This window comes from Cucurbita pepo, chromosome 14 (genome assembly GCF_057944985.1).
Source record: "Cucurbita pepo subsp. pepo isolate OVF chromosome 14, ASM5794498v1, whole genome shotgun sequence".
Classification (NCBI taxonomy): domain Eukaryota; kingdom Viridiplantae; phylum Streptophyta; class Magnoliopsida; order Cucurbitales; family Cucurbitaceae; genus Cucurbita; species Cucurbita pepo.
Genome location: NC_141811.1, coordinates 11,641,409 through 11,653,486, shown reverse-complemented (window position 1 = coordinate 11,653,486; position 12,078 = coordinate 11,641,409). Strand labels below are relative to the sequence as shown.

The 12,078-nt window shown below is 37.3% G+C and overlaps 2 protein-coding genes across 2 annotated transcripts; both read left to right on the top strand.

Moving 5' to 3' along the window:
• Positions 1-577: 577 nt before the first annotated feature.
• On the top strand, positions 578-4,404 carry LOC111809667 (large ribosomal subunit protein bL19cz). Its single transcript, XM_023696043.2, has 5 exons — positions 578-735; positions 828-1,166; positions 1,978-2,064; positions 2,164-2,297; positions 4,179-4,404. Exons 2-5 carry the CDS (start codon positions 975-977, stop codon positions 4,285-4,287), a joined length of 522 nt encoding a protein of 173 aa, XP_023551811.2. The 5' UTR covers positions 578-735; positions 828-974; the 3' UTR covers positions 4,288-4,404.
• Positions 4,405-6,980: 2,576 nt separating this feature from the next.
• On the top strand, positions 6,981-11,555 carry LOC111809665 (vesicle-associated protein 2-1). The gene is made up of 7 exons (XM_023696041.2): positions 6,981-7,642; positions 8,548-8,618; positions 8,718-8,799; positions 9,579-9,694; positions 9,783-9,899; positions 10,305-10,373; positions 11,278-11,555. The coding sequence occupies exons 1-7, from the start codon at positions 7,582-7,584 to the stop codon at positions 11,410-11,412; spliced, it is 651 nt and encodes a 216-aa protein (XP_023551809.1). The 5' UTR covers positions 6,981-7,581; the 3' UTR covers positions 11,413-11,555.
• Positions 11,556-12,078: the final 523 nt, after the last annotated feature.

Genomic DNA, 12,078 nt, shown 5'->3' with positions numbered 1-12,078 from the left:
TAGTTCGACCACTCGTACTATTCAACTTGGTTGGATTGACTTAATTTTTTTTATTTGAATTTTTAAAAAGATTAAAAATTTGGTCGAGTTGACATTTTTTTTTATCGGGTTAACGTTGAAATGGGCCATTGGTGTAAGAAGCCCAAGCCCAAGCCCAATTCGTCGTACTATTTGTTGACCTAGCACTATTGGGCCTAAGGTTCAAGGATTGTTAGCCTCCATCGATCCTGCCCATTGGTGCAACTTTTCTCAAAGGGCATGACTCTCATACTATGTTAGACGAACACGACTCTCCATAATGATATGATATCATCCACTTTGAACATTAGCTCTCATGTCTTTGCTTCGGGCTTCCAAAAAGACCTCATACCAATTTCTCATGAAGATCAAATATTAAACATTCAAAGTCACGATGCATCATTAACCTGGGTTACAAACGTCAAATATTTTTAATTTTTATAATTGTCTTAGAAGTCAGGTTACAAACATCGGTGACTGGTCAGATTGACCCGACAAAAAATTGTCAACGGGCGGACGGGCTCAAAATTTTGGTGGATGAAAACTCATAATAGATAAATTTAAAAAAAAAAAAAAAGAAAAATTGAAAAATTTCGAACTGAAATTGACAACGGATAAGAGATCGTCTCCATCTTCTCCAAAGAGAGAAGAAAAATGCAATCACTGCCATAATTTTCTTCAATTCCTTCATCAGTGGCCACCAAGATTCTACCTCAGGTACGGTACTTCCTCCTCTCGTCTTTTTTGTAATCTTTCAGTATTCCCTTTCTAATCTTCTATCGCATTAATCTCATATCTCTTGTTTCAAGGCCGTGATTTCTATTCCAAGAATCCCCAATCAATGTACGCCGAGAAGATTAGGGTTTTGTTCCGCAATTTCTTGTACTCGGCTTTCGTTTTCTACTCTTTCCTCGAGTTCAATCGGCTGCCATTTTCACCATACTGTTTCGGCGCCGATGAAACGGGCGTTTGTTGTGAGAGCTGAGGCGGATTCCGAAGCAGAGTCGGCGAGCGATGAGAAAAATGTGGAAAGAAGCGTTGGAGAAGCTCCTCAAGCTGTAGTAGAAGCAGTAGCGGTGTCTGATGGCCAGCCTGAGGCGGAGAAGCCGCCGAGAAAGCCTCGAGTTAAGCTTGGAGATGTATTGGGGGTAATTATTCTATCCATTCTTCTCATTAATGAACACAAACTTTGTTGTAGTTCTGAATGCTAGAATGTTAGGAATCATAGGAATCATGACGCACTACAATCGTATGATATTGTCTACTTTGAACATAAGCACTCGTGGTATTGGTTTAAACTTCCCCAAAGGCCGCGTAACTATGGAAATGTATTAGTCAATGTGGGACTCCCTCCCTTCGGATAAAGTACCCTATAGAGCCTCCCTTTAGGCCTATGGAGCCTTTGAAGAGTCCATGAATAAAGTACACCCTTTGTTCGATACTTGTGTCACTTTTGACTACACCTTTGAGGTTCACAACTTATTTGTTCGACATTTGAGGATTCTATTGACATGACTAAGTTAAGGGCATGACTTTGATACCATTTTAGGATTCACGGCCCTCCATAATGGTATGATATTGTCCATTTTGAGCATAAGCTCTCATGACTTTGCTTTCAACTTCCCCAAAAGGCCTCATACCTAAATTAGCCAATGCAGAACTCCCTCCAACAATCTTCAATTTAGGAACACAATTTTTCTTGCAACCATAAGTGTACTTCTGTACTGGTTCTTTTGAATTATATTCAATTCTTCCGAACGTTTGAATTGTTAAATCAACTGCTGAAGAATTGAAGTGTGATCCTGCGGTTCATAGAAACTCATTACAGTTTTGTGTTGTAGAAGATTTCAGCTATAGTTGGTGAAATTTCACAATATAGGAATTGTCTCATCTACTAGTTAGAGGGTATCATAATTTGAATTTGAGTTTAGTTTTGTTGATCTTTAAACTTCTGGGTAGATACTTAATAAGCGAGCAATTGAAGCGTCGGAGAAGGCGAGGCCGATTCCAGATATTAGAACTGGTGACATTGTGGAAATTAAACTGGTAAATTTTGTTCTTAATCTTTGTAGTCTAAACCCTTATGTAAGTGTATGGTTTTTTATACTGTTTTTGATAAAAATGTTACTACTACTACTACTACAGGAAGTTCCAGAAAATAGGCGTAGGCTTTCTGTTTATAGAGGAATTGTCATGTCAAAACAAAATGCTGGCATCCACACTACGATTAGAATTCGCAGAATTATTGCTGGTGTGGGCGTGGAGATTGTTTTTCCGCTGTAAGTATTGAGTTCATCTTGATTTCTTTCTGGAATCTAATATATGCTGTCTGTAGAATATGATTTGTGCCCCATTTCAATCCCATTTGCTGATAAACTCATTAAGCACATGGAAGATGTAACACCCTAAACCCACCGCTAGCAGATATTGTTTACTTTGGTATGTTACGTATCACCGTCAGTCTTATGGTTTTAAAACGCGTCTCTTAGGGAGAGGTTTCCACACCCTTATAAGGAATGCCTTTTCCCCTCTCCAACCGATGTAAGATCTCACAATCTACTCCCTTGGGGGCCCAAAGTCCTTGCTGACACACTGCTCGGTGTCTGGCTCTGATACCATTTGTAACATCCCAAGCCCATCGCTAGCAGATATTGTCCGCTTTGGTCTGTTACATATCGCCGTCCGCCTCACGGTTTTAAAACGTGTCTCTTAGGGAGAGGTTTCCACACCCTTGTAAGAAATGCTTTGTTCTCCTTTCCAACCGACGTGGGATCTCACAATCCATCTCCTTGGGGGACCAACGTCCTCACTGACACACCATCCGGTGTCTGGCTCTGATACCATTTGTAACAGCCCAGGCTCACCACTAGCATATATTGTCTGTTTTGGCCCGTTACGTATAAATGTCAGCCTCACAGTTTTAAAACGCGTCTTTTAGTGAGAGGTTTCTACACCCTTATAAGGAACATTTTGTTCCCTTCTCCGACCGATGTGGGATCTCACATCAAATTTACCTTCTTTCACTTTCTCGTCCCAATTTTTTAAACAGAGGTGAAGAAACTATCTGGATTTGGATGACCTTAGAACACTTGAACCTTATTACAGCTTTTGGTTCCAGAATCTGTTGTTTATTTGAACATAAAATTGATTGTTCTCCAGAACAATCTCACATGCTGATTCAGTTATAAAGCTATACCATCTGGGGTTTGGATGAGTCAAGGAAACTCGCAACTGGTTACATATTTTGGTCTTAAATTCCTCTTTTCAGCATAGTAAAGCATGTTGAGGATGATTGGGAGGGGGTCTCACGTTGGCTAGTTAAGAGGATGATCATAGGTTTGTAGGTAGGGAATACCTCTCCATTAGTATGAGGCCTTTTGGGGAAACAAAAACAAAGCTATTAGAGCTTATGTTCAAAGTGGACAATATCATACCATTGTGGAGGTTCGTGATTCCTAACATGGTATCAAAGCCACGTCCTTAACTTAGCTATGTCAATAGAATCCTCAAGTGTTGAACAAAGAAGTTGTGAGCCTCGAAGGTATAGTTAAAAGTGACTCAAGTGTTAAACAAAGAGTGTACTTTGTTCAAGGGTTCTATAGAAGAAATTGAGCCTCAATTAAGGAGAGGCTATTCGAGGGCTCCATAGGCCTCAGGGGAAGTTCTATGGTGTACTTTATTCGAGGGGAGTATTGTTGAGGATTGTTCGGAGGGAGTCCCACACAGGCCAATCAAGGGGACGATCATAAATTTATAAGTAAGGAATACATCTCTATTTGTATGAGGCATTTTGAGAAAACCAAAAGCAAAGCCATGAGGACTTATGTTCAAAGTGGACAATATCATACCATTGTGGAGGTTTGTGATTCCTAAGAAAACCCCACCAAACCAACCAAAAATAAGAAGGAAGAAGTACCAAATCCATCAAAATTAGATGAAACCAAAACATGGGCCAATGCTTTGACAGGATCCTCTTGGCTTGCTGACAAGCAGGTTGTTATCAAAACTTGATGAAATGATAAATATCCGATGCGCTATACTCTAAGCAACGACATACTCGTGCCTGAAGTTCTTGTCGATCGTTAGATACCGGATTGATTTCTTATTTCCTACGCAGTTACTTCTGTGGGATTTGACCTCATGATAACATTCTACTGCAGGTACTATCCAAACATCAAAGAGCTAAAAGTGGTGAGCCACAGGAAGGTGAGGAGGGCAAGATTGTATCACTTGAGAGACAAACTTCCAAGACTCTCTACTTTCAAGTGAAACACCCCAATGGATTGACCATCAACGTTATGTTTCTTGTTATCATTCAATATTTGCACATTATTCTTCTGTATAGCGTCATTAATTATATATATGAGCAGCAGGGGTTTCATGAAAGGTAATGTCCTGGATTTGCTTCTTTACCATTACTGATCCCATTACTTGGCTTCTTCTCAGTTGTTTTTCCTCATCTTTTAACTTTAAGTTCATGAAGTTGGGCATCTCGAGATCTTTCGGCTGTGAACAAATTAGCCATGGTTCTGTCCCTAATCTTTGAAGACTGGAAGGTTTGGTCTTTCCATCCTTCAATCAGGCGTCTTTACTTCTAACTTTTCCTTTTATAGTTTGGTTTTTACGTCCTTTGTATCCTTCATTCGGGTAGCAACTTCACATGGCACCTAAGAAACTGAGTAGTTGTCCGAAAGATTAGTTGATGAGTCATCTGGTAATCGCAGGGATTTTGGAGCTATGGCAAGTCAGAGCCGGGGCGATTGACACGATCAAAGGTCAGTTTCGATTTATCTATGTCTTTAGTGGTTGTTTGTATCTTTGTCTTTAATATAGATACATACACATATATTATTTTGAATAAAGATCTCATTAATGGTTAGTGTTTTAGGGGAGACTTTCTTGCCTCTTGACATTTCAAAATTCATTTTTACATTTTTATTCCTTAAAATCAAGTTTTCTCTGTTTTTATCCCTTAAAATCAAGTTATGTTACATGTTTTCATTATTTCTATCGTAATTATTACATGTCAATATTATTTCGTTGTTTGGATCACATAATTCAAACACTGTTTATGTTAGTACAACTTCACTTTTTTTTTTTTGGGAGAATTGACTTGACGGTCTCTTCTTAAGACAACCTTTCCTTGAATTTCTACTAAATAATACCACGTGAGGTAGCAAAACTCGTTACCGTGAAAGTTTGAGTTCTGAGTTTTTGGGGAGAGGGGTTGTGAGAGGTTACCGGAGAGAAGTTAATTTTATTTATTTTATTTGGGCAACTGACTAGAATAAGTTCTTTGAGAAGTTTGTCTCTAACTTCTTCATTAGTAGACGAGGAGATTTCTTCGGTAGAGCGGGTTTCTATCTATTTTGTGAAATAATTGATTGGGAATAGTGTTTTTTTTTAGTTCAACCATATATGAGATAGGAATTCGATAATATTTTTTTAAAAAAAATACTCCATTCCTGTTTTAGGTAGTAAATCTAAGTTCAATCGTCCAAATCCTTGGCTTATAGGAAGTAGGACAGAGTTCTAGCTCGTTACTATGAATGGAGCTAGATGATAAAAAATGACACATTATCTTACCTCCGAAGTTTTACCAAACGCACTTAGGGACCAAATTATATAATTAGCAAAAAGAAAAAAGAAAAGCTTTTGTGTATTTTGAAAAAGCCTTTCATGAAAAAGAAAAGGCATTAAAAAAAAGAGGACCCTTTTGAAGAGGGAAACCAGCAAAGCTTGCTCCTTTCAATAACTACATTAATCATTATAGTACATAGTTTAGAACTTAGAATAATTCATTATATATTAAAGTAAATTATTGTATAAACTTTATTATTTACCTTTTTTTTTTTTTTAAGATAAGGTGTCGAACTTTAATTTAGTCACATGCATGCGTCAAACAATCTTTAATTTAAAGAATATATAGTTTATGAAAGTTACAATCATATGATGAATTTTGTGCAAAGTGTTCGTTGATTAGGATTACTTGGTTTTCTGATTCACCGAGCTAAATAAGTTGAATGAATATTCGATGTGGGACCCTCACCAAATCCACCCCCTTTGGGGCCATGGAGAAGGCTGGAACATCGTCCGGTGCTAGCAAATATTGTCCTCTTTGGGCTTTCCTTTTCGGGCTTCCCCTCAAGGCTTTAAAACTCTTCTGCTAAGGGAAGGTTTCCACTCCCTTGTAAAAAGGTGTTTTGTTGTACTTCCCAACCAATGTGGGACATCACAAAGTTGATACTACTTATCTTTTCTTTTTATATTTTTTTTTATACATTACACGTTGATCTCTATGAATTAGTTTCAAGAAAGCGGCCGTCACGTTAGAAGCCTCGATTTTTTATGTAGTTGCAATAAATTTCCTTTTTTCGTTGAGATTATGTTGGTGCTCAACATCAGTACCTGATTGAGAGTAGCCAAAGGGAACATCCGACCAGTTGGCGTTAGGCATCCTTAGCTGTATGAAAAGAGATGTCGTAATGATATCATCTATGTCTGTATCGCTCCTCATGGAGTAGATTCCACGTCCAACCAAGTCTTTGACCAGGGAACGGATGAATTCCCACTACCGACTTTCATGAGTCATTTTGAAAAAACTTCAAACTTCAAGAATTAAAATGAAATTTTTTAAAGTTCGGACTATAATTAAAACCAACCTTATATTTTAATCTTTTAATATTCATACTCGAGCCCTTTAGAAATATAATTATCTATGCTCCATTTTACAATAATTTATATTTAAACTTTATTATATAATAATATAAATAACTGACCATGCTATAACAAATCTCATATAATAATTATTATAAAATTTTAAATTAAATTTTAATAATGAGAATTATATTATTATAATTGTGAAGTGTTGTTACCATTTTAAAAATAAAATTATAAATAAAGAATAAATGTAAAATTAATTAATTTTTTTTTAAAAAAAAGAAATAAAAAAAGAGAGATGACACGTCAACATTCAAATTCAGTGGGTCCCTTTCACAGTCTGGTCGACGAAAATCCTCCGTCCTTTTGAACCCAATACGTTAACTCTCCCATTCTCTCTGTCCACGTGGCCCACGTTCTCTCTCCTCTCTCTCTCTCTCTCTAGTTTCAGAGAAGCTCTGCGGTAGCCATCGGAGAGGTTGCCGCCGATCAAGCTTTCGTTTATGCTCCTTTTTCGCTCTCTCTTTGGCCATTTTTCACTCTCTCTCTCTATCTCTCTCTCTTCACTGATCCTGGTTTTGTGCCTAAATTTTCGAATCCCCCTTTGGTTTTTTCCGATTGAATTTGGACCGAGCAATCCGTACTCTTCCCTTTCCATTCGCTTCACCACTCTCTCTCTCTCTCTATCTCTATCTTGTTCATATCGTGAACTCTCTCTCTCTCCTATCCTTCTATTTCCTTCTCTCTGTTTTGGGGCACTGGCATTCCGGGATTTTTGGATTTTGGAATCCTTTTTGTTCTGTTTGTGGGTTGTTTTTTAATGCTTGGCTCGTGGAGTTGAACTCTGTAACTGGCTCGAATTTTGTTTTTGTTTTTTGTTTTTTGATCTGGATTTGTGCCGTCATGAGTGCTGGAAGTGGGAATCGCTTAATCTCCATTCAACCGGATGAGCTCAAGTTTCAGAGTATGTAATTTTGTTTCCATGTTTATCGTATCTTGTGCTTGAATTTGCTCTGGTTTTTCGTTTAATTCTTGCATTGATTTTGCTCATTCTTGTCATGGAAGTAGAAAAACGAAATTATTAGGTGAGTTTTGTGATAGTTCTTGAGGATTTTAGTATGGATTTATGTGGAGAGAGGGAGAAATGAGCTGAGAAACTCCCAATTCTGTGATGATTTCATACGAGGAAAGTTTTTTTGGAGCTTACCTAATTTCCTTGCATCGAGTGTTGAGATAATTATATGAGGGAAAGAGACTCCTAGCTGCAAGGTGTTTTCATGGAGGTGGAGGCCTTTTCTATGAGAGGCATAGGCCTATTTTGAACGAAAAATTGGTCTAAGTTCTGATGCAAACGTTTGTATGTTGACTCGAGGCGAGTATCCATAAGGATTCTAATCGATTATTGGGTAGCATTATCATATTTGTGATGAAAATTTTGGAGATTGTTGATTGAATCTAAGTTAAGATTGGATGCAATTATCGTTTGTGGGGTTGTCCACCTAAACCTGAGGCTATTATAGATGTAATAACAAAATTTCATAAGAAAATATCTTGAGAAATCTATGGAGATCGGTGTTTTACGACCTACCACAAATTTCAGGTTGGCCTAAGTACTCATATTGGAAACTACGATCAAGGATTACTCTATCAACCATCATCTACTTTAGAGATCATAAACTTTTTGGTTCTCATTTTAACCCCAAAGGCCTTTCAGTATTATCCATGGCTTCCCTCAATCCATGGAATCTATTAAGAAACAGAATGTCAATTCAATGGTTTTGTTTGTTCTTGAGTAAAGTTTTGTACATATTCTTACATGTTGACCTCTCATTTGCGTTTTGAACTTATGAATTGGGCCTATATCATCAGTTGAGTTGGAAAAGCAGAGTTTTTGTGATCTTAAAGTTGCAAACAACACAGAACATCATGTTGCTTTTAAGGTAATAGTTTTGAGTATTTTAAGAATGCATGTATATTTGACATTGAATATCTATTTTGTAAGGAATTTTGCTAACTCCAAATTTATTTCTTTATAATAGGTCAAGACGACCTCACCGAAGAAGTACTTTGTGCGTCCCAACACTGGTGTCGTACAGCCTTGGGATTCTTGCATCATAAGAGGTCGTAATCATTATCTAAGCATTTGATGTTTATGCTTTGTTCTCCCTTATTTGTTCGTGTTTCGAGCTTCAAAGAAAGATAAATGGGTTTTCTATACCACATTATTTGTTCGTGTTTCTTGCATCATAAGAAGTCGTAATCGTTATCTGAGCATTTTATGTTTATGCTTTGTTCTCCCTTATTTGTTCATGTTTCAAGCTTCAAAGAAAGATAAGCGAGTTTTTTATACCACATTATCTGTTCGTGTTTCTTGCATCATAATAGGTCGTAATCGTTATCTAAGCATTTTATGTTTATGCTTTTTTCTACCTTATTTGTTTGTGTTTCAAGCTTCAAAGAAAGATAAGCTGGTTTTTTATACCACATTATCTGTTCGTGTTTCTTGCATCATAATAGGTCGTGATCGTTATCTAAGCATTTTATGTTTATGCTTTTTTCTACCTTATTTGTTCGTGTTTCAAGCTTCAAAGAAAGATAAGCCGGTTTTTTATACCACATTATCTGTTCGTGTTTCTTGCATCATAATAGGTCGTAATCGATATCTAAGCATTTTATGTTTATGCTTTTTTCTACCTTATTTGTTCGTGTTTCAAGCTTCAAAGAAAGATAAGCGAGTTTTTTATACCACATTATTTGTTCATGTTTCCTTTGCACCAGCATATGTTAAGTGCTACTGGCAGCTAATCTAAATATTATATGCATTGAAGTTTATGTCGTTTGATTCGTCTCGGTTTATCTTTTTCTGTTAAACTAAAATCGAGTTGCTGCTGGATCCACAGTGACTCTCCAAGCTCAGCGAGAGTATCCTGCAGATATGCAATGCAGAGATAAGTTCCTCTTACAAAGTACAATAGTTCCACCAAATACTGATGTAGATGAGCTTCCTGCTGATGCTGTAAGAATTTCGACTTGTGGCTTAGTATGAATGAACATACCATTTCATTCTGAAAAGCTCCATTTGAACCTTTATTTCTTGTTTCCAGTTCAACAAGGACAGTGGAAGGGCGATCGAGGAATGCAAGCTTAAGGTTATCTATATTTCTTCAACATCATCTCTGGGGAATTCAGAAGATGAAAAGAACTCATCTCAAAGCTCCACTGTGAGTGCTGAAATTCTCCTTATTGTTCCCTGCAATTTGAAATATCAAATTTCAACTTTTATAGTGAGATCCCACCTCGGTTGGAGAGGAGAACGAAACTGTCTTTATAAGGGTGTGGAAACCTCTCCCTAGTAGATGCGTTTTAAAAACCTTGAAGGAAAGTCCAAGAGGGAAAGCTCAAATAGGACAATATCTACTAGCGGTGGGCTTGGACTCTTACATTCATTGCTCTACACATTCATTGCTCTACTGATTCTTTGTGGTTAAGTAGGGGATTCATAAATAGTTTAAGATATGCTTAAGGCCTCATTAGATGACATAGACCTTTATTGCTCGTAAATTTTAAACACGCTGATTGTCGTTCTGTTTCCCTATCTCATATACCATCGGCGCTAACACGAGCAGGCTTTACAACGTCTGAAGGAAGATAGAGACATTGCTATAAGGCAAACCCATCAATTACAACAGGAACTGGTGAGTTACATATCTCTCTCTATTATACTTCTTTGCCGCTGTAAGACTTCTGTAATAACCAAGAGTTGTTAAACTTGTTCAATGCATAGTTCATAATAACAATGAGTTGAACTTGAGCAAGATTGGGTCCATAGCATGATCACTGGGTAGTTTTTAAGACCTAACGAATAATTACAAAAAGAGGTTATCGTTTTGAGAGAAACATAGGACCTACCAATGGACCAAACAATGCTCGGATCCCTCCCCGTTTCTCTAAATACTCTATCGTCCTCTCTCCCTAACGACCACACAACAAACACACCCCTTCATACCTCAAGAACCTCCCCTTCTCCCTAAATAATAGACGGAGAAGGAACAAACACACCCGTTCCTACCTCAAGAGCCTCCCCTTCTCCCTAAATGATAGATGGAGAAGGAAACTATGAGATCCCACGTCGGTTGGAGAGGAGATTGGAGAGGAGAACGAAGGGTGTGGAAACCTCTTCTTGGTAGACACGTTTTAAAAACCTTGAGGGGAAGCCTAAAAGGGAAAGCCCAAAGAGGACAATATTTGCTAGCGGTAACCATTCGATAATCTCACTGAAATCTAGCTAACTGAAAGCCAAACACCGTAAAAAAGTAACTCCAAACAAATCGCACATGGATTCGCCCATAAGCTAGAACATGGATGACATGCCATTTCATATTGCCTTGAGAAGAACTGCCATCATTCATTTGACATTCATGTTTATGTTCAATATTTATTTGGTTCTTAGTTCCAATGGTTACCTATGCAATATGGATCTGTTAGTTTTTTGTTTCTTCTTCATATAATTACTAGATTTTCCCACAAAGCTAGAACATGGAGGGGTTTATTAAAGTCATTATGTTCTTAGCATTCATACAAATTATTACTCTCCAATAGGACATGATGAAGAGAAGAAAATATCGAAAAGGCGATCCTGGGTTCTCGTTTACTTTCGCAATCTTCGTGGGCATCGTCGGGATCATTGCAGGGTTCCTCTTGAATTTGACATTATCTTCACCATCAACAGAATGACTTGGACCATGTTTCAGATCCTGAGCAGACAGACAACTTTTCTTGTCAATTTCATTGTATAATTTCTACTTCCCAATTTTTGTACATTAAGAAACGCTGCAAATTTGTGGTCTTGATATGTTAATTTTCCAAATTGTTGATGATTTTTTGTGCCAATGAACTGTGAATGTTGCTGTCGATCTCTTCTGAGTCCTTCAAAACTGAAGCTCAGAAGCTAAGTTTTAGCTCATCTTTTATATATAACTCAATTCTGTGATGTTTTCTTTATGTAATTTCTGTATGTAAAATTATTAATATTTATTGAAGAAACACCTAATAACATATTATTTTATACACCACCTAACAACCATTAAAAAAAATTCTTTATGTTATTTGTACCCGTGACTAGTTTATGGATGAGTGTTCTTGGAGTAGTTGGTCTGGCCCTAAACTTACGTGTCTATGACTTCGTTTCTTAGGAAATTCGTGTAGTGGAAGATCCTAATTTTGAGATTTTCTATACAAAAAATGTTATCTTAAACGAAGGTATTCGTGCTTGGATAGAGGTTCTACCCCGTGGAAATGTTCTTTAATGAAACTTTAGCTTTAGTTGGTCGTGACCAACAAACAAAAATGAGGTACTATCGGGTCAGGTGAATTCAATAGTAGACGCCTGTTGGCATTCCA